Source organism: Megascapheus bottae, chromosome 5 (assembly GCF_031878675.1).
Source record: "Megascapheus bottae isolate mThoBot1 chromosome 5, mThoBot2.hap1, whole genome shotgun sequence".
Taxonomy (NCBI): Eukaryota; Metazoa; Chordata; class Mammalia; order Rodentia; family Geomyidae; genus Megascapheus; species Megascapheus bottae.
This window is the reverse complement of record NC_143513.1, coordinates 71,713,601-71,735,974: the sequence shown is the minus strand read 5'-3', so window position 1 is coordinate 71,735,974 and position 22,374 is coordinate 71,713,601. Positions and strand designations below refer to the sequence as shown.

The 22,374-nt window shown below is 41.2% G+C and overlaps 1 protein-coding gene across 1 annotated transcript in view; it reads right to left on the bottom strand.

Annotated features, from left to right (window-relative positions):
• LOC150063599 (leucine-rich repeat and guanylate kinase domain-containing protein-like) overlaps positions 1–17,744 on the bottom strand; it is an 88,405-nt gene extending 70,661 nt beyond the window's left edge. Inside the window, exons 1-5 of the mRNA XM_090333324.1 lie at positions 17,502–17,744; positions 11,803–11,910; positions 9,514–9,595; positions 6,415–6,515; positions 2,082–2,163 (exon numbers count right to left, since the gene is read on the bottom strand). Coding sequence (XP_090189450.1) covers positions 2,082–2,163; positions 6,415–6,515; positions 9,514–9,595; positions 11,803–11,910; positions 17,502–17,657 — 529 coding nt within the window. The 5' untranslated portion in view covers positions 17,658–17,744. The remainder of the gene's footprint in view (positions 1–2,081; positions 2,164–6,414; positions 6,516–9,513; positions 9,596–11,802; positions 11,911–17,501) is intronic.
• Positions 17,745–22,374: the final 4,630 nt, after the last annotated feature.

Here is a 22,374-nt window from a genome sequence, read left to right as displayed (position 1 = left end):
CTATGATCTAGCTAAGCTTATTTCATTAATAGCCCCATGAAGGGTAATTTGTTTTGGCTACTTGTCTTAGCCCTTTTTTTTTCAGACACAGATGAGTTACAGTGCTGTTATACTGTAATTATATACTTACAGTCTGTATTTGAATGAGTTCTGATGCAATAATTGCAGCTCTTTATACCTCACTGATAAGACTCAATTGCTACATCAAATGTCAACTTAAAGTTTTTAAAAAAAACTAATTCTTTTCTTCATGATATCTGACATTTTTACAAAGTTACAACATGGATAGCTAAATTTATCTTGGAATTAAAGTTCTCATGATAGAAATATGTTAAGCTGTCTACTGGGGAATTGTTTTCTTTGGTAATCCCAGGCTGCATATAAAACATTTTGGAGGGGAGATGGTGGGCAGAGCTCTCCATATCTAACTCCATGAGGCCATCTCTGGGGAGCATGAATGACAGGAGGGGCATCTGGATGCTGCGTCCCTTCTAGCAGACATCTAAACTAGGGCACCCAAGTCTTTCATGTGTATGAGGCTTGTCTGGGTACCTTGTTGTTAGGCAGGGTTGTGGTTAAAGCAGTCTGGGCTGAAGCCCAGGAATCTACATTTCCAAGAAATTTGGGGGGGGGGATTCCAAAGTCCTTTTCCATAGGCTGGGAGAAAGAGGTTTACTGAGCTTGGTGGCTTCAGGGTCGCCAGGAGTTTGTCTCTTTCAAATTCAGTACACAATGATGGTCCGGCGTGACCCAAAGGCTCGCAGACACATGCCGCCCATGCTCCTACTTCCATGCTGTCATCCAAACCCTTCCTGTAGATCATTTTCTTTTTTCATTATTACTGTCTTTAAGTAGCTGTACAAAGGAGTTGCCATGTATAGATCATTTTCTGATTCTCTCCTGAGCTATGATCAGGAGAACTCACTTGTCTTAAGAGCACCATGTAACTCATTTCTCGCTGCTTATTTTCATGTGCAGATCCTAAAGGGAGTGTAGCTATCTTCTCCTAGCAGTTTATATATCTGAATAAAGAGTTTCACTACAGTAACAGTACCTTCCAGAATCCCAGCCTTCTTACAAAAGAGCTATGGCCACATCCCTGGAATGAGACATGCAGGGCAACGGATTCATGTTCCAGTCTACCCAGCAAATTGTTAAGAGGGTAGAAGGATACTTAATGAGAAAGAGGAGGCACTGCTCCCTTATTACCTGGGGAATCTCAGTCTCTGGGGTGAAGAGACTCAAGCTCATTAACCTCCCAGATCCTCAGTTAATCCTACTGTCCCTACAAGTAGAAACTGACTTTTGGAAACATGAATTATATATTCCTGAATACAGAATTTGTGTCTGTCTTTAGTGAAAGCATATACTTAACAGGCTGGAGGTACAGCTCAGTGATTAGACTTGCCTAGACCAGGTAAGGCCCCCAGTTTGATCCCCACCCATCATCAAGAACTAAACAAAGTAGGAAAACGTTGCTGTATTTAAAGCAAAAAGTAAACATTCTTTTGTAAAAAAAAAAAAAAATCACTCCTAATTTTCCTTATGGTAACTTTGGGTTTTCAAAGACTGAATTTATATAAATATGGAGCAAGTTTAGGTAAATTTGAAGGAATGTGTTCATTAAATCAAAACAACTGCTCTGGTTCTAGAATTAAGAAGCGGCTCACATTTATTGAAGAAAAACTGGTTCTGTAGTTTTCAGGACTAAGATTCCTCCTGGCAAGCTTTGACTACAGTTTTACTCTTTGATAAATAAGATACTTTCTTCCTTCCTTATGACTATACTATTTTTTTTTGAGACATGGTTTCACTATGTAGCCTCTCCTGGTCTGGAGCTATGTAGCCCAAACTATGGGTCTCAAACTAGAGATCTTCCTGCCTCAGTGTGTTCAATACTGGCTGGGGTTACAGGCATATGTATGTCAGTTTGTGGCTATCAATTCCTAATCATTTAGATGATTTACTAGAAACTACATATTCCTAATGGTTTACTTCTCAAGTACTATCACTGTGTAATTCTGGTACATATTCTCTGCTGATATTAACCCAGTTTCCCCCTGGATTCACACAAAGGATACTGTCCAAAATGAGTTTAGTGAGCGCATGGTACGCTGAAAGATCACACATCTCAGAAATTTGGTTGAAGGAAAAGTCCACCTTCTGGGGAGAAAAAGAGAATAGGTTGCTGTTGCTTTTCATTCAGATTTACCCCTGTGATGACTCGTCCGGGGAGAGATCTGTGAACACAGATGTGGAATCCATGGCTGCTAGCACACTAAGGCCAAAGCAGTCCTGTCTTGAATCCTTTTCAATACAACATGTCCATCGTGTCTGCCCATGCTGAGGGACACAAAGGAGGACACGTTTTCCTCCTGTGTCACAGGGCTGCCTCCCCAACCTCCGGCTTCCACTCCCCACGGCTATGCCTCCCTCACAGAGGTAACATTTTCTTGGCCTTCCATCTCCATCCACTTCATTTCCACCTTGCTTCCTTTCTTCTTGACCTCTTCTGTTCCTGTGCCACTGGTCTCCTTTGTGATTCCTAGATAGGAGAGCATTTCTTGTTTGTCCCTTAGGCCACACCTGTTCAACTCTACAATCTCATTTGTCAAACTTGACTCTTTATGGAAAAGACCTTCTCAGCAACCGCTGCTGTTCCTAGTATAAAAAATACAAGTCCAGAAACAAGGACATACTAAATCCACTAACACAATGATGTTCATTGCTGCACTATTTACCATAGCAAAGATATGGAACCAACCCAGATGCCCTTCAGTTGATGAGTGGATCAACAAGTTGTGGTATTTGTACACAATGGAATTCTATGCTGCTGTCAGAAAGAACAACATTGCCCCATTTGTTAGGAAATGGAAAGACTTAGAAAAAATCATATTAAGTGAAGTAAGCCAGACTCAAAAGAACATAGACTTAATGGTTTCCCTCATTTGTCATATAATCAGTAGAAACCTTGGGCTCTCTTAGCAGAGATTTACAATAGTACAAAACCTAGATACATAAGGCCATATAATATGACACTAAATAAAAGGACTTCCAGGATATAGAAACAAAAAACCATATAATGAGTGATTGTTGTCCTTAATGTACTATGTTATCTCTCTCTTTAGCTGTCCCTTGGTTATCTCATATTGCTACAGTATTTCACCTTGTTATCTGATATATTGTATATATTCTCATTTGGTTATTTGAAATCAGATAGGGAAGGGGGGAAAACAAGATGAGGGAAATGGGGGCCAAGACATGAGAAAGGGTATTAATGTTTGTGAAGTAATGCACCTTCTAGCTGGTGAATATAATGTAACCCTTCTATTTTTACTATAAAAATATATGAAAAAATAGATGACAAAAATGAAATAACTTTAATTCATCTATTAGCCTAAAACAAACAAACAAAAGCTATTTTTTTAAAAAAGGAGGCAGACTGAGAGACTCTTATCTCTAATTAAGAACCAAAACTGCCAGAAGTGGAACTGTGGTAGAACACTAGCTTTGAGAAAAGAGCTCAAGGACAATGTACAAGCCCCACAGTTCAAACCCCAGGACTAGTACAATTTTTTTTTAAAGGAAAGAAGATGCCAAGAGTTTTGAAACACTCCAATGATCACAGCAATCGTAGTCTGGAAACACATCAAACAATAACAGAGCAAGTCTTGTCTTATTATTTGCATCTTTTCATAGTCTTCAAAATGGTGATTCCATTCCCAACAATTCACTGAGAGAACACCTTTCTACACTAAACACCAAGTTAGAAAGCATTCAAAGGCAAGAGCAGTAACATGATCAGGTCTATTACAAATGTCACAGTGGGGTTACCTAGTTAGTATAACACATTAGGCTAGCCCCACAGGAAGAAATAGAAATATGCAAACCAAGTGGCATTAAGGAAAACAAAATTGGGAGAGAAGTTTGTTTATGCACCAATGGTAAACATAGAAAACTTCTATAAAATAAGCTTGGCATAGTGTACATGGAATTTCACATTCATTTCTTCCTTCTATGTAATGACTGACTAGAATAAACTTACCATTCTGTGGGCCTGCTTGTAATTGATTTCTTCATCATACCTTCATCATGTACCATAGCATGGATGTCTATTAACTAGCATCAGTCAGGGCTAAGGGCCAGTCCTGTGCCCTGTAAGGACCCGCAAGGTTACGGTTCATGGAAAAATTCACAAGGATTATGATATTGTTCTGACTCCCTTGGAACTAAGAGCTTACAGGAAGAGCTCACCAAATCAAACACTCATTCTTCACCTTACAAGATGGAAAGTATTTGAGGAAATACAAGTGTCAGTACCACCCTGCAAGCTACCTCTGGTTGGTGGAATGAGCACCAGACACTAAATAAGAAATAAGCCTACCTTCTCAAGAGGGTAGGAAATAGTTCTAATTGGAGCCTGCTTTTTAGGGGATACATGGTGATCTGGGGGTCTCAGCCACTGGTTCATTTCAGCCTTTCTACACCCTATAAAGATGAAGTAAGGCCTTTGTGAATCTCAGTGTCCCCCACCTGTAAAATGGAGCAGTGCCAACTCATTACAGGTTGATGGGAGAATTAAGAGAGATGGTGAGTTGAAAACACTGGATCCTTAAAGGGTCTTAATGACCCACCTAGGTGGGCAGGGACTCAGCCAAGCACTTTTCTCAAGTTGCCAATGTGCTTGTGCTTAATTCTCCAAGTCATTAGAACATTAAAGATGGCGGGTATCATGTGGTCTGAGTTGTTTGGTGGGAGTCTTTGGGGAAGGGCAAAGTAGATATGACTCAAAGAAACTCCAAGGAAGGAAATGATTTTTTGCGGGTGAAGAGGGGTCAGGCTGTTACCAAGACTGCTGTCCCCGGGGCTCAGAGCCAGGTGACCACGGTGACAGAGGAGAATCTAGTCAGTCCTGCAAGTACTGTTCTTGTAAACCCTGGGTCGGCACAACCCACGTCACCGACAGATAGGCACCTTACTGGCTTGGCTGGACAGAGGAATGTCATCCAAGAAGTAACTAAAACTTCCAGAGGAAAAACCATATGACTGATAAAAATGAAGTGATATGGAATAATAGAAAAAATTAAGTTGTTTCAATATCCTAGGGAGAACATCTAATTCTTGCCTTCAAATACTTTTTCAGCTTTGTGTAACCCTCAGTAGAATATTTAGATCTCAGCTAACTTAGTAATAGTTGTTCAAAAATTCCTTAAGGGCGAGGAGTTTGGCCTAGTGGTAGAGTGCTCGCCTAGCATGCATGAAGACCTGGGTTCGAGTCCTCGGTCCCACATACATAGAAAAAAAACTGGAAATGGTGATGTGGCTCAAGTGGTAGAGCCCTAGCCTTGAGAAAGTCCAAGGACAGCACTCAGGCCTAGTTCAAACCCCAGGACTAGCAAAAGAAAATTCCTTAAAATACCTTTGTACGTGTACGCGCGATCCCCCGTGTGTGTGTGTGTGTGTGTGTGTGTGTGTGTGTGTGTGTGTGTGTGTGTGTATGTGTGTGTACTGGGGTTTGAACTAAGTGCCTACTACATGCTAGGCAAGTGCTGTAACTGATGAGCTAGGCCTCCAGTTCTTAAAATAACTTTTTAATTAACTATTTTAATCCAATAGGCAGGAATATAGCAGAAGCTCTGTAGTGATGGTTTTAAATTGTCAATACAGTACAGTCACGGGTGGGGGGAGGGGAAGGGCTGTCACTTAATATGTCAAAAGGCCAGGCTTTAGCCTGGGCTACTGGCAGCACCACTGGCAATCGATTCCAACTCAGTAGTTCTCAAATTGCCCCAGTGATTTCAGTGTATAGACAAACCTGGCACAAGTGCTCCACGACCTGTCCACGCAGGTCTGGTCCATAGGCCAAGAGCCAGGGTATCTGGCCGGACTAGAAACACAGCTGGAGGCCTCACCCACACTACCCACAGGCGACCTGGGTTCTGTTGGAATGAAGAAACATCCCTCCCAAATGGTGAGAAGGTCCCAGGGAGCCCATTCCTGCTTCAGAAAAACAGAATCAGGACAGGGGATCTGAGCCCATCATTTTCCTAAAGAGTAAAGGTGAAGTAATGAAGATGGCAAAAAGCTGAGTCCCTAAAGAAGTTTCACAGGCTTTTCAGATAAAATTGCCCTGCTGTCACAAAAGAAACACAAGAACGACTATTTAAATAGGGGCAAGAAGAGAAGAGAAGTCATTCTTTGAACAAGAAGTTTCAGAAAAGCTTCCTAAAAAGACAATAGCTGTTGACAAACCACCTTCTATCCCCAAAGTAAATGATGCATAAGTATTTCTTTTTAAAATTTCAATCCAAACACATTATATACTCCTACAGTTTATTCTCTCTAATGTCTCTATTTTAGCACTATTTTGCTTATTTATTATATTTTGAAAAATCAAGATGGTGATAAGTATACCTTGAGATTTTTGGGTGGCTTGAAATCGAAGAACGTAGTCAGCTTATTTTGAGACGCATTAAGTTCTAGAAGATAAGGCATGCAACTCACACAAGACAAATCTGGGGGAAAGAAAATCCATACAGAATAGTTAAGTCAACTAAGTAACTAGAGAAAATCACTTGTTTAAAAAAAAGCAGAGGTTATTATTTTATGTATGTTTTTTTTTTGCCAGTCTTAGGGCTTAAACTAAGGGCCGGAGCACTGTCCTTGGGCTTTCTCAAGGCGAGAGCTCTACCACTTGAGCCACAACACCACCTCTAGCTTTTTCTATATATGTGGTACAGAGGAATCAAACCTGGGTCTTGGTGCATGCTAGGCAAGCACTCTACCATTAGGCCAAACTCCTGGCCCTGATGACATCTTATGTATTCCAGATGAGTCACATTAATAAAATCAGGAGTGTACAAAATATACATAGAATTATGTGGAAAACTCTCTTAAAGGTAACAATTCTACCACAGCCCACCTATTTCCAGGACAGCCAAGTAACCAATGGCTTAAGCCTCCAGCATGTCCCTCGCTCATTCTCCAACAATCTGCAAATACCTAACGGCTCCAAAAATTACCAAACTCAGAGGAAAAGATGTAAAACTAAAGCCTCAGATAATCCCCCTTGATAATTAGCTCTAAATAACAGAATTAAGTCTTTTTGGAAGACTGGAAATGACATAATTAGGAAACTCTCTTTTGTTGTAAATTCAATTTTGTTTTAGTTGGACTTAATCCTAAATCTCATTAATTATTTGAAATGATTTAGATTGTTGCTACTATTGTACTTTAGCTCTGGATTGATTCAAAATTACAACTGAGAATTGCATTTTATTCCAAGAAAATGTCCTGAAACTTGAATATCAAATAAACAAAGGCTATGTGCTAATAGGAATTCCAAATGGAATTTAACACATTGAGACATTAACATTTTGGTCAAAATTAACGATTCAATCAAGGGAAGCAGCTTGTGAGAGGAAGCTTTAATGGTTTGTATTTATCTATTTTTTTGCCAGTCCTGGGACTTGAATTCAGGTCCTGGGCACTGCCCTTGAGTTTTCTTAATGCTAGAGAGCTCTGCCACTAGAGCCAAGCCCCCCTTCAGCTTTTTCTGTGTACGTGGTACAGAGGAATCTAACCCAGATCTTCATGTATGCTAGGCAGGCACTCCACCACTCGGCCACACTCCCGGCCGCTGTATGTATCTATTTTGAGCTCAGCCAACATGTCTAACAGGCATGGTCTCGACTGTGTGAACTTGTACTGAGCCCCTAAACCCTTGCTGGAGCCCAACAACTATTCCTAGGCTGGCAGTAACTGTGACTGCCATAGACATCTGTCTTAAAGCAGAAGCGGCAGCTGTGCCTAGCTGGGGGTCTGCGTTGCGGAGGTCTCTGCCGGGTGCAGGGACCACTTTGGCCAGCAGATGGCAGGAGCACCTCGTGTCCGCATCAGCAGCCTAAACCCAAAGGCGGATCCTCAGGCCCGCTCAGTGCCCCTCCGAGGATGGGGGTCCAGCAAGCCAAATACGCTCTACCTCAGAATATCACAAATGAAACCCGCTCTTGTGCGGGACCTGTGGCCGACCCAAAGCCTCTGGAGGAAGGGATGGAGGCAGGCCGCACGGGAGGGGAGAGGAGCCCCTGAGTGGAGAGGACAGCTTCAGCCACAACTGCAGACAGAGCTGGGTCCTTCCCCTGCACCGCCCCTCCAAGACCGATCCAGTGAAGGAAGGCCACCCTGGGGTCCAGGGAGAGGGTGGGCAGCGCTGGGCAGTCTCTCGAGTCGTGATCTTGCTTGTACTCTTTCAAAATAATGTGTGCATGCGTGTACACACACACACACACACACACACTGGTGCTGGGGCTTGAACCCAGGGTCTGGGCACTGTCTCTGAGCCTTTGTGCTCCATGTTAGTGTTTACCACTGGAGCCACAACTACAGTTCAAAGCCAGCCCGGGCAGGATCCTGAGATCTCAGCCACCAGAGCAGCTAGAACGACAGACAGGTTGCTTTGGGGTGCATGTGTGTGCGCCGCGAGCAACTGCGTGCTTATCTAGAAAAGAATTTTAACGTCTTTCAACAACAGCAACATCTTAAGAAGTAAAGTGGGATAGAATCTTCTTGACCATTAAACGACGCATGTTGAGGAAATAAAACGTGAAACAAAGAGACTGCATCCGCAACATTTGTCAGTTTTAAAAGGCAGATAAATAAAGCAAACAGAAAGGTCATCAACAGAAAAAGCAAGCCAGGAATTATGATTTGCTTACTCATATAACAGTCTAAAGAAAAATAAATCATATGCTACTAATGCCAAATAAGATCACAAAATCATAATCAAAGATCAAATGTTGAAGAAATTATGACAATCATAAGACTAATTTCATTAAATGTGAAAAAAGTGTCATAAAAATATAGAGAGAGGACTACACACTGTAACACTGAAAGAACCAGCTAACCACAGAGATAGAGAGAGCGGGGTGGAGGGAGAGAGAGAAGTTCTGGGTGCTCAAATAATAATAGAAGTAACTAGCTTGGGTTGAAAAAGAAAATGCAAAAGTAAAACAAAGAAAAGAATCCATCAGTGAGTAAAAGACATTCATCTATATTAAGAAACAGAAGAAAAGAAGAAGGAATCATCAAACATTCAGGAAATATTAAAATGGACTGACCACTCTCATAAAAGAGAAAAAGAAAGCAAACTTTCCATTTGGACCTTTAAGTCTTACTAAGTGCATTTCGATCATATCAGAATACTACAGATCTGGGCCTATTTCTTCCCTGTCAGTCCACCAGTGCTCCTCCCTTCTTCCTTCCTTCTTTTTATAATGGGCAGGGGCCTGGGAAACAAAGGATTCATATGCAAACTGATCTACATGCCACCTGTACTAAGCTTAGTATAGATCAAATGTATAGATAAAATGTATAGATAAAATGTAACGTTTTTATTTTTTATTAAAGACTTTATTAACATTGATCTTTACATCGTATTTCAAATGACGTGTTGTAAAATGTAATTTTTAAAGGAATTCCATGATCTATCTACTAGAATGGCAAGTTACATACCTTCAATTTTATTCTTTGAAAGATCCAACTTCTGTAGGTGAACATATCTACTCAGAATTCTAATGTCAGCTAGATCAAAACCCTATGAAAATAAAAGATTTTTTAAAAGACATTAATATCACTGTAACAAGCTACTATCAAGCCTCTCATAAACATCTGGAAAAAATAGTGGAGGGAAAGAAATCTAGGATTTCTTTCAAAAGTATAGAAGCAAGAGAACAAAATCTTAAGTGTGCTACTAATGGGATTTCAAGAACAGATTGTGAGCTCTGTTAAAAAAAGCATTTCTCTGAAGAAAATTAGTGTTGTTAGCAAGAATGAATGCAACATGAAAAGACAAATTAAAGCAGTGTTCATGAAGACCTTTAGAGCAGAGTTTTTTGTTAAAAAATACATAATAGCAATAAAGACAAAGCTTTTATCTAGTAGAAGTAAGAAAGCAAATGCCTAGAATTTAAATGAAGTTTTAAAGAGAGTTCACACTCAATCAGGAGATTATTAATAACAATACTTCCTACACCTTCCCAGAGCGCATTTTCAAAGTTCTTTCACAACCATCTGAACGGATCAAAAAAAACAAACAAAACTAAGACATCTGTACAGCAGATTGTTCCCAATGTAGATGTGAGGAAAATGAAGTACAGAGCCATATAAAAACAGCCAGAAGTCAGAGAGAGAGAGAGAGAGAGAGAGAGAGAGAGAGAGAGAGAGAGAGAGAGAGAAAGAAAGGATTCAAATCACGTGGATCCTTGTCCAAAATTCATTCTAGGAAATTCTGCTTTGAGGAAAGTTCAAGAAGAGTGACCACATAATTGGATCTTGTGGTTTATGTCATGTTAGGAAAGAAATCCACTAAAGGAGAGTCATTATAAGCAAATTCTCATACAGTTTAATGATGATTGCTTAATGAAGACTGCTCATAGTAATAAGTAAGTACTGATACCTAATACCTACTATGTGCAAGATCTTATTATGCTTAGCATAATGAGAAAGACAGTGATGGGATGGGGAGTGATAGAAGAGAATGCTAAAAGGGGTGAGATTGATCAAGATACAATATCCTCCCAATATCTGACATGTAGAGTTAAACCCACTACTTTGTACAACTACTTAAAGATATATAGTCAAATAACTAAAGAAAGAAAATAAATTTTTGATCTTGGCAAAGAGAAGACATATACATAAATAATAAAAGAAAACAAAATGTAATGTGTAACATCAGTAAACTATGAAGAGGAGGGGGAAAACACTAAAAAGAAAGTGTTTTCAGTAAGATGGGTTATTAAGACTAAGCAATTTAACATGAAGTATCTCAAATATAGGAGGTCAGTGGCAAAATAGGTTAAGCTGCACTCCCTCTGGCTGAAATAAGGTTTAAAGGATTGCTTTTTTTTTTTGGTAGATGAATTTAAGGTGGGATATGGACTGAAAGGGACTTGCATAAGCTGTACAGGCCGTGGGAATTACATTCTATGTGGTATGCATAAGGTCCCCTTTTACAGCCTGACTGGTTGAGGTACCTCTGGTCTCAGTAGTAAAATATCGAGGACAAAAGCAGAGACTCTGCTGCACTGACCTTGAGGGATATGCAAAGAAGCTCAGGTGAGCAACAGCACAGCATTCTTGGAAGAGTTTAGCAATTTGAATCCAGGATAGGATAGTCTCGTGAGCTGTCATGAAGGAGCTAGCTCACAGTCCTAAGTAAGTAAATTTCAGTGTGCTATTTGTCTTCATGTAGCTACATTTACTCTGTGGATCTTGAAGGGATATTTTAGTGCTTTATAATAAAGAAGCAAAGAAAGAGTTAAATTACTTGTCTGAGATGAAAAGGAAGTAAAAGAAGGGAAGAATGTCCTCTGAGGAGTCCGCTCCTACAGCCTCTCATGAGAAAACGGGGACCAAAACAACTGTTTTTTTTTCCTTCAGTGACAGGGATTTTTGGAAAATAGAGTACAGCTCAAAGCTACTTACTTCTAGACACACTTCAAGGGGAAAGTCAATATCAAAATACTTAATTCCTTTGGATTCAGACATAAATTTCAGTATTGCTTTCACTGATCAGAGAGAAAATTCTTAAAGAGTTTTTGATTGGTTTTACAGAATCAAATTCAACCTCCTGGAAAGAAAGCATTGATTACTATCAAGTAGACTACTTAAGATAAAGGAGAGTGTGCAGTGACTGGAAACAAGAAATCTGGGGAGCTGAAGACTGGATCAACCAGTGCTCTTTGAAGCTGAGTACCAAAGAAATCCCACATGTTGTGGTCAGGATGGCCTCATCATACTCACTGATAAACAGAGATCAAGGTAAACCTGCTCCGTCCCCAGGCCCGATCGCCCCAAATTGTGGAGCGCATCAGCCACAGCTTCTTCTCTCAGGACCCCATCAAATTCCTCCTGCAAAAAAGAAACAGCCAGAGAGATAAAGAAAGGATTCCCATCAGAAAAGAAATAATCCACATTGTCATACCCAGTCCCCAAAGAAAATGCTGTGTGGAAGGACATGCAACTAAATAAATATCTACTGGATTCATTTTTCTTAGCCACTGATATGCCACATATACTAGGCATTCAAAGTCACAGGAACACAGGAGCCACAGAAACACCAGTCGTTTACCAAGTCTGCCGTTAGTTCCATGCTTCTTCATGTGTGAGCTCTTGGTGGATCAATTCAGTGTAATCTTTCTGACAGCTCTAAAGTAAGCATCATTATCTCCATTTCACAGATTAAGAGCCCACCTTGCCTGAAGCTGCATGTATATATGTACTTGACAGAGCTGGAATGAAAACTCAGATTTGCTTGAGCCCAGAACAATTTCCCACTCAACTGCTTACCCCCAGAGATTTACATCAAAAGAAATCCATTAGTTCTCTAAGTCTGGTGTTCTTGCTGGAACCAAACAGGCCTCCAGTTTGTTTCCTATTAGTTGCTGGATCGTTATAAAGTACAAGATGAAGAAATGACAAACATTTCCACAAGGAGGTTGGCTCTTGAACTATGGATGTCACATAGACCCAACACACTGTTTCCCCAGTAATGATGGAGAGAAGAGGTAACAAGTGATCCAGGGTCTGTCTTGGTTGCCTTCAACTTCATATGACCAGCACATTACACTGGAATTGGCAGATGACAGAGAATATAGCAACAGCATCAGTCACCACTGTACCTAATTCTGATGGGCTTGTGATGATGGCAAAATGTCCTCTCTCTAGGCGTTCGTTATTCATCCAAAAGCCAATCATTAATGGGACTGAGTTTTAGGATATAGGCTTGTGTTATTTTAAGATATCCCTTTTCCCTAGATTTCCTCCTAGCCTAGAAAAACACTGCCTGCATGAAGGTAACTTGTGGACTTTGGATGGTGTAGGCCCGGTTTGAACTCTCTCCTCTTTTGGATCTGTGACTTTGGGGAAGCAGAGTTTTCTCTGAGTCTCATATCTTTCATCTATACATAGGAAATGTGATTTTTCTCCAAAGGAGAAAATATGCTGCTTTGATATATTGATTGGTTTGAGCTGAAGGCCCTTGAAAAACAGCAAATGCAAGGAGAGGCTTTCTCTGAGGTTCTTTTATCTGTGGAAAAACATATACTCCCCAAGGAATGCAATTGTCACAAATCTCACTGGGCAGTTCCATCAGCCAGAGGAGAGGAACCCTTGTCACAGGACAGGAGAAAAGTTGACATCACACTCAAAATTTGTCCCAAACAATGATAACTCTCATCTATTCTTAGGACCTTTTCCTACAAAGCATTTACTCTCCTTTGAGTGGCCTGGATCCTCTCTCTCTCAGTCCTCTACAAACATGTTTTATTGTGTCTTGTGATATCTCTATGCATGTAATTTTTTAATTAGTAAATAATAAATATGTATACCTGATTACATGTTAATCTATTGTCAGTTTATTTCATAGCCTCAACTGTAAAAGCTACCAAGTTAGCTCTCCTGCACCCCTTTTTAGTGTTTGGGGGAAGAGTAAAAAAGTAACATCTATGAAGCTCTTAGCACAGTGCGTATAACCCAGCAAGTGCCACTGATGAAAGATAGAGGTTATATTCAAATGACGGTGGAAACTCCATGGCTAAGTCAGCTTGTTTTCACCCCAATCAGCCTGTTTTCTAAATACATTCCAGGGTCTTATGTAAGAGCTGGGTGGCAATAGAGATGAAGTTCACATAACCCCATTCCCCTATTTCATTTCCTGGAAATGAGAAGACATTCCACACAAAGGGTGGTTCTGTCACTGTTGTCATTCTTTTGTTTTTCTGCATGGCCATTGACAGGGGGCAAGGTCCCCAAGGCAAGACTCTGCATGGCACACCCTCCCACTTCTGCTCCCTTATGGTCTCTGCTCCATGGCAGTATCATGGTTTAATCAAATAGGCAAAGTGAATGAGGATTTTTTTTCTCCCCGTTGAGCCTAGCCCATTGCCACGTTCTTGGGTCTCTTTCTTGCCTTGGCCTCCCTCAGCACATTAGCTCTGTTTCCTTCTTCTGGGTCGCTAGCCAGTCCTTTCCAGTTCCTTTCCTGATTCTTCCTCATCGGCTTGTCACTGAGATATGGTTCTGCTCGGGGTCTCTCTGTTTCTTGCTCGCCCTGGTTGATTTCATAGGTTCTGTTTTCCACTCTGATTTCCTGACATCCTGTTCCTATGTCCACATGCTCTCATGCATAGGCACATCTGTCCCTGGCTCCTACTGTAGATGATGATTCTCACATCCACACCCCTTCCTTCTGTCCCCTTGCCTTCATCCCAGGACCTCTACTACTCACTTAACAACTGCACAACTGCCCATCTAAATAGTTTAAATGATCTCTTTCGTGTGTGTGTGTGTGTGTGTGTGTGTGTGTGTGTGTGTGTGTCATGGGACTTGAACTCTGGGCCTGGGCATTGTCCCTGAGCTCTTCAGCTCAAGGCTACTGCCCTACCCCTTGAGCCACAGAGCCTGTTCTTAAAGGATTTCTTTTTATTTGGCTTCCATTCCCACTGCCACTGTCAATCCGGATTCTTCTTGTTCTTCCCTCCCCCTAGAAGTTTCTAGACACTTTTCAGAGTGTACTATTCTCTAACCATTCCCTCCCTCTATCCAACCATCAGGGCAGTTCTCCACAGCTTAAGAGGCCCGAGCCCATGTCCACCATAGCCCAGAGCCTTCTATCATCTGGCCCTGACTCTGCTGCTTTATGTGCTCTCACCTGTAACTTCTGAGTAGGAAAAGTGACCACCAGCCTGTCCCCACCCAGACAAGAGCTACTTCTCCTGATCCTTGCAACTGAGCTATTCCATACATTTCTCTGCATATCATCTCTCTATATCATCTCTCTGTATATCATCACTCTGCATATCATCTCTTTGTATGTACCATCACAGGTACTGGATGGCAGTGACCCACTCAGATCTGAGCCCACTTTGAGATCAGGGACTATGTATGTCCTCAATCAAGCTCTCACTCAGTGTTGCTATTATTTGTTACTTCTGTAAATTCTTGAGTGCCTGTTCTTTATCAGACACTATAATTCTATTAAGGATATACCTAAAGTAACTTGTCGTGAAGTTTGATATTCACAGCCATCCCATGAGTAGGGCTTATGACCCACATTAGGTGGCTGGCAAGTAATGGTGTTTGGCATCAATTTGGGACCAAGACTTATGCAAAGCCATAAATGTTTGTTTTGGTGACATCTAATGAAATTGTTTAATGGTAGCTGGGTGTGATGCTCACACCTGTAAATCCAGCAACACAGTAGTCAGAGATCAAGAGAATCACTGTTCAGGCTAGTAAAAATTTAGTAAGGCTCCAACTCAACCCATAAGCTGAGCATGGTGGTATGTGCCTATAATCCTACCTATAAAGAAGCATAAGTAAGTGGACTGAGATTGGAGGGAGGAGATTTACATATAAAACATGATACCTCTGAGTTCAAACTCTAGTACTGAAGAAAAAAGTGGGCTAAATGGCTGTAATTAGCAGATAAATGTGTATGTTACTATTTGTTTTAATAAACTATGGTAAGCTATTACACTATGCATTTTACAAATCAAATCTTATTTAATCCCCCAAAATGTCCTAGGACATTTATTATAATCTCCACATTATGAATGAGTCATAGACAGGTTAAGTGAATCATTTAAGATCTTACAACTGACAGAAGGCTAAACCAAGTCTCAAGTATAAATATTTTATTCCAAAGCAGTGCTTTGAACAGCTGGTCTGTATTGACTTTCTTAAATTCATTAGGGTTGCTGAGGTGTGGGACTAATTGCATTGTGGGTACTCAGCAGTTACATGATCATCATAGTGTTACAACCCTTGACTAAGAATATGCAAAACAAAGCAATGGATGTCCCAATGTTTCTTTTAAACTTTTCAGTTTATTCAGCATACTGAAACTTAAACAATACTATGAAAAGCCAGAATAGATCATGAGAACATGAAATAGACATTAATATTTGGAGTGTAAGGAGACGAAATGACGGACCTTTTCTAAATGCATCCTACAAACCAGAAAGGAATAATAAGTCATTCAAGTCAACCTCCTGTATACTTGGTTAATGACATTCTGAAGACAGATTAACAATGCTACTAATGAACCCCATAGCCAAGGAGCAAGTGTTAATTAGAATAATAAAGTATACTGGTGGTTCATTTGTGAATCCCTCTGGGGTAGAAGCCAGTGGAAACATACAAACATTTCAAAGTTGCAAAAACACTGCTACAGTTTTGTGATTGTCACTGTGAAATGGAGCAAAGTACACCAAGAAATGATGAATAAAGTAATAATTTCTATAGCCAACTTTAAGCAATCCATATAGAAGGAAGTAGAAGAGGAAAGACAAAATGGGCTGGGCAGATGAGAGTGGGAAAATGGGCTAAATGTTCAAAGTGAACAAAATGACTTAGAAAAGAAGAAGAACCCAAGAAAGGAAGAAGAAAAACAGTTATGATGTACAATAATGAAGTTCAAGAGTAACGAAAGACATTGCCAGTTAAGAGGGGAGAACACCGTAAAAATATGACAAGCCAAAATAGGAGGTTGTGAAGGGCACAGGAAAACAGAATGAAACAAGAGCCTCGTATCAGTGGCTCACACCTGTAATCTTAGCTATCCAGAAGGCTGAGATCTGAGGATCCAGGTTTGAAACTATTCTAAGCAGGAAAGTTCATGAAATCTTCATCTTCAGTTAAATACTAAAAAGCTGGAAGTGAAGTTGTGGTTCAAGTAGTAGACCACTAGCCTTGAACTCAGTGCTCAGGTCGAGTTCAAGCTTCAATACACACACACACACACACACACACACACACACACACACACACACACACACACTGTAATACATTTGGTTTCAAAGAAAAAGGATGACAAGGAAAAGACCCAAAGAAACTAAAAGAGAAAGTCAGAACATACAGAATGGGGGCATATTGGGAATATTATTTCCCTTTATTATATCTACTTCTGAAAAAAAATGGAAGCAATTTTACACTTCCAAAATACAGGAACAGTGAGAGAAAAACTGTCATAAAAGAAACTACTGACATTAAGAAAAACACTGATTCCTGGTAGCCAAAACAAACAAACAAACAGCCCTAACCATATACTGTAGGAAAACAAAATGCATTTACGCTCTTGAAAGAAGGCTCATGATTTCTTGGAAGCCGAAAGAAGGAGATGTGAGAAGAGGATAGGAGAAGAAGGAGCAGGAGGATAAGTCATGGATAACACCTTCAGGTTGCTTTGGACTTGGAGGGGGCGCTGAGATGAAGAGAAGAAACAGCTGTGGGGAGGTCCAGGCCCCACCTTGCCTCCTGACAACCAGGCAAGCTCTGCAGAGGTGCTGGGGAGGTGCAGGCCTCACCTCCCCGCACCTGCAGGCCTCCCTTCCCGTCCCCACTCTCCAGTGTCCATGGAAAGGAGCGGAGGCCCTGGGGTGGGGTGGGGGTCGCGGGGGAGGGGTGGCTGAGCCTGGGGCGGGGGGGGGGGGGAAGCACACCTCCAGCTTCGGCATTTCGGACACGGAGGACTCTTCCGATTCCCAGTCGCCCTCGCCCTCTTCTCCTTCCCCGTCCGAGTCCTGGTAGGGCTGCACCAGCTGGTGGAGCAAATAGGAGGAGGTTTTGGTGAAGTTGCCCTTCGGCCTGCGTCCCATGGGGAACGCTGACTGGCGCTCTTTTTGTGAGAACCGAGACTGGGCTCCATCCCGGGAGCTGTTGTGCCCAAGAGAGGGCACTACCCATCTCTGGGGACCTTTCTCCGGGACTGCCATCCTGTGTGTAGTGGGGTTGCCAAGGAAACCGGCATCTGGGGAGGTGGGGCCGCGCGGCACTCTGGGAGTTGTAGTTCTGCCGTGTGCGCATGCTCACTCTGTTTTTTCCCTCACCTACTTCATCTTTCTTTTTTCGTTCTCTTTCTCTCTTTCCTTCCTCCTTTCTTTCTTCTTTTCTCTTTTCTTTCATTCATTCATTCTTTTTTTTTGCTTGTCTTTCTCATTTTTTTTCGCTTTGTCTCCAGGCCCTTTTCCTTGTCTCCACCCTCTTTCTTCCCAACTGCACCCCACCTCATAGACATTTTTCATCCTATACGTGATCATGCTTTCTCTATAAAGGACTCTTTCCACAGAGTCATACTTTGGAAAGGTTTGATATCCCTGATGTCAGAAAGCCAGTTAACTTTGAATATTTAACATTGAAACCGGTGTAAACCAGAGTGCCAGGAGATGAGGATACACATAAATGAAAGTAGAAGACATGGCTCCTGTCCTCATGGTTAAATGGTGGATGATGAAGAAAAATGATCAGAAAACTTCTGAGACCTTATTTGCAATTTTCAACCACTTCCCCAAAATAATAAACCATGTCCTTGGGTGGGGGGCGGGAAGAGGAGGACTAGCAGGGGTCTAACAATCCAGAGACAGGGAGAAATAAAGAGTGTCAAATTGACATTACATCTGAAAGCTTCTGAAAAATATATTAGCATTCCGTAAATAATTGTAGTGATCAAGTGACCTGCAATGTTAATTATGCTCATCTTGTTACAAAGGTTCTCTTTGCAGTTTTACAAAATACTCATGCAAGACTACAAAGCATGATTTTCTGCTAGTCTGATTTTATGTGACCCAAATCCCATAGCTGTAAGCTCCACAAAGTAGACACTCCATCGAAAAGCAGAATGGAAATTACAGTGGCTATTATTGCCATAGTGATGACAATAGAAATCCTTGCAGGGAAGTCGCCCTCATCCTTCTGGCCTTACAGGGGCCTTTTCTCCGCGCTTCAGTGACAGCAATTGCAAATACAAAATGATCCTGACAATGGCTGTCAGGGGAGAAGGAGAACAAATTCCTCACGGACACCATCCATTGACTATTAGCTTTCTCAGTGCTTGAGGGACTGGTAAAGCTGACATAAAGCTTTCAGAATTACCTTCCTCATTATCTTGCTAGTCATAAATGTAAAGGCTGACATGAAAGTATCCCTTTCTGCTTAGGCTTGTCTTGCTTCTGTGTATTTCTTTTTCTGAAAGGTAGTGATACCTCTGAGGGGTCTCTCCCCACTCTCATCCCCATAGGGCCTAACTCCAGCTAACTGTCACTAGGAGACTGTTTACTGTCCCCTTCCAGAAACTACAAAAATACAAACTTGTGTGTGTGTGTATGTGTGTGTGTGTGTGTGTGTAAGATATGACCACAGTAATATTTATGAATAATTATAATATACTAGGTAACCATCTAAGTGCTATACATATCTGAATTCATTTAGTTCATACAGGGTCTCTACTAGGTAAAGATCCATATTATTATTTCCAGATTATAGATGAAGAAAGATAGACATAGAAAGATCACATAACTTTTTGAATCTATTTTGTCAGACAGTGACAAAGTCAGGACTCAAAGAAAAAGAGTCTAGCTAGAGTTCTAGTCCACATCCTCAATCAAAATACTACATCTACTCAACTGCTTTGTTAAAAATCTTTTTTTTTATTTTTATTTTTTATTTATTTATTATTTTTTTTGCCAGTCCTGGGCTTTGAGCTCAGGGCCTGACCACTGTCCTTGGACTTTCTCAAGGCTAGAGCTCTACCACTTGAGCCTCAGCACCACTTCTGGCTTTTTTCTATATATGTGGTACTGAGGAATCGAACCCGGGTCTTCGTGCATGCTAGGCAAGCACTTTAACCACTAGGCCAAACTCCCGGCCCTTTTGTTAAAAATCTTTTAGGGGAAACCCTTAAGTTTTAGGTAATGTGGTGTGTTGACATTATCCTTTTGTGTTTTCTCTTATCCCCTTCTATGAAGAATGAATAATTCTCCATAGGAAAGGAAGCTTATTATCTAACAACAAAATAAATTATTGGACAGTAAGCCAAAAATTACACAATTAATCATTTACTTTGCATTTTCATAGGGGCTAAGAATGGAACCTCTAAGGGCTGGGAGAATATCATCTCGGATTTTGATCCAATATGGCAAGAAGATGTCCTTCAAAAATAGCACGCAAACATAAACATAATGGTTATAAATAAATTTGAGAAAGGATAGTACAATAAATGAAGATTATCATTACCATAACTGTTTGTGCTAATAGGATCTGGTCAAGTCCAGGTAGGACTTGAAGACAAACCATATCTATTCCAGCAAATAGCAAAGGCATAATAGAGTACCTGAATCTCATTCTGGTATACAGATCAAATATAAAAATTACAGTGTGGGAAGAGATTATCTTAAAAGCTCCAAGACTGAGGCAGACAAATCAAACCAATGATAAAGTCTGGGCAGTGGAGTAGGCGAGGATTACTGAGAATTTCTAGCTCAGATTACGTTAGCTACAAAAACCCATATTCCATCAGGGAAGGCATAAAGACAAAGGATCAAAATGACTGAAGTGATGAGCCTCAGGGATGGGATGAAATGTTTGGGGTGAAGAAATGAAGAATTAAGGGGGTTAGGGTAGGCTTCTCAGAAGATCAAAGATGAGGAGGAATCTGGAAAGAAATGATCACAGGAAGTGGCAGGAAGGAACAAAAATGTGACAGATGCCCGATTTAATAGTCACAGCACCTCAATGGCACCAAATAGTGAAAACAGAAGGAAGCTTGGCATGGTGGCCCACATGATCCTACACTCAGTGCGGTCGAGATAGGAAGATTGTGTGCTAAGGACCTACCTGGGCTACATAGTGAGAACCTGTCTCAAAAACAAACACACAAAACTAGAAAATAACAACAACAAGCTAGAAGAAAGAGCACATGGAAAACAAACAAATATAATAGGCAAGAAATCTCACCATAACCCTTCCCTCACCCACTTTGAAAATAGCCATATTTCATCTAGTGTAAAGCAAGTATGGAATCATGGTGTAGCAGAGAAACTCATGCAGGCTGCAAGTAAAGCAAATAATCAGTACTACCAACTGGTTACAACCTAGAAGGCTCTATACTGTATAGAGAATTCTGTTTCAGGTACTGTGGCTACAGAAAAGATGAAAGCTTTCTTGGTCTCTTGATAAGAGAGAATTACATTATGGTTGGGCTGCAAAACACTTAAATAATAATACTAATAGTATTCCCAAGGAGATTAGTTCATATAGTCTGGCCTGGGCTTGTGCAACAGGCCTTCAGGGAAGGAGGTATAGGCAGCCCATTTGTCATTTCCCATTTGTCACTCTCAATGATGTGGATGAAGCAAGGCTCCAGGCTGGTCTAGGAGAGTCTTCAGATAAGAGAACATCTAGCCCAGGACAGATGCTCAGGTGCTTCATAGATGAGGATAAGAGTGGAGAAGAAGGAGGGGAGGGCATCTTGAAGGGCAAGGCACGTAAATGGAGCCAAAGGGGCCGGCTAGGATGCACTTTGGCACAATGCTGAGAAGTAACTAGTATGAAAATAAAACTTGGTCATTGTCCTTGAAGAAGAGAGACACAGTTGAGGAAGAAGATGAAATTGCCTCATGTGGCATGTCTATGCAGAATCTAGGAGAGGAGAGTTAAAAGAAAGGAATGAAAGAAAGATGGGCATAGGAAGCCATGAGAAGCAGGTAGAGACTTCATAGTTCTTGGTTTCACGTGAAGTCTATTAGAGACAGAGGATGCCTGCCCATGGAATTGGCAGGCATGAGATAGACATTTTGGGCATCTTTTACAACATATATTTGTCCTCAATGACCAAATTTTCTCAGGAATCTTTCTCCACTAAGGGCTCTCTCTCTCAAAATGTGCCCTGCACTTACTAAGTACTAAACATAAATGGTTTCTCAACCACTTCGCTTTACTTCCTATACTGAGCACATCTGCCACTTCTGTTCTCTCAAATAAAATAATATTCATACATGAGTGGAGAGAGGCTAGCAGAATGCTTGTGTGGAAAAGGACAAGCTGGCCTCTCAAACCCTTGCTGCCATTGTTTGGAAGTAATGTAACTTTAGTGTCAGATCTGTGATGTGATCCGTGCCAGTCCCGATGTCCACATTGTAAGATTCGAGAGGCATTAAGGCTGGATAAGCATGACAGTGGCCAATTCAGTGTGGTAATTGCAAATTCAACCATCAGTTCTCATGCCTCTGTGTACTATTCTGGCAAGGAAATGCTGTGGCTTCCTCCATCTAGAGGCAGAGTCTCTTTCTCCAGCAGTTTAGTCTGGGCCTGGCTATGTAACTTATTTGGGCCAACAGAACAGTAACAAATATGGCAAACCTAGAGACTTGAGCAAGCTTGGGTCCTGCATCCTCTTGTCTGTTGCTGTGATTATCCCCTTTGAAGAAGTTTGGGTCCATCTTAGCCACCTGCCTCCCATTTCTAGGACAAAGCCAGCTTAGATCACCCAGGGCCTAGATTAGCCAGCACCAGGTCAACTCACTCAGGATTCATGAGGGA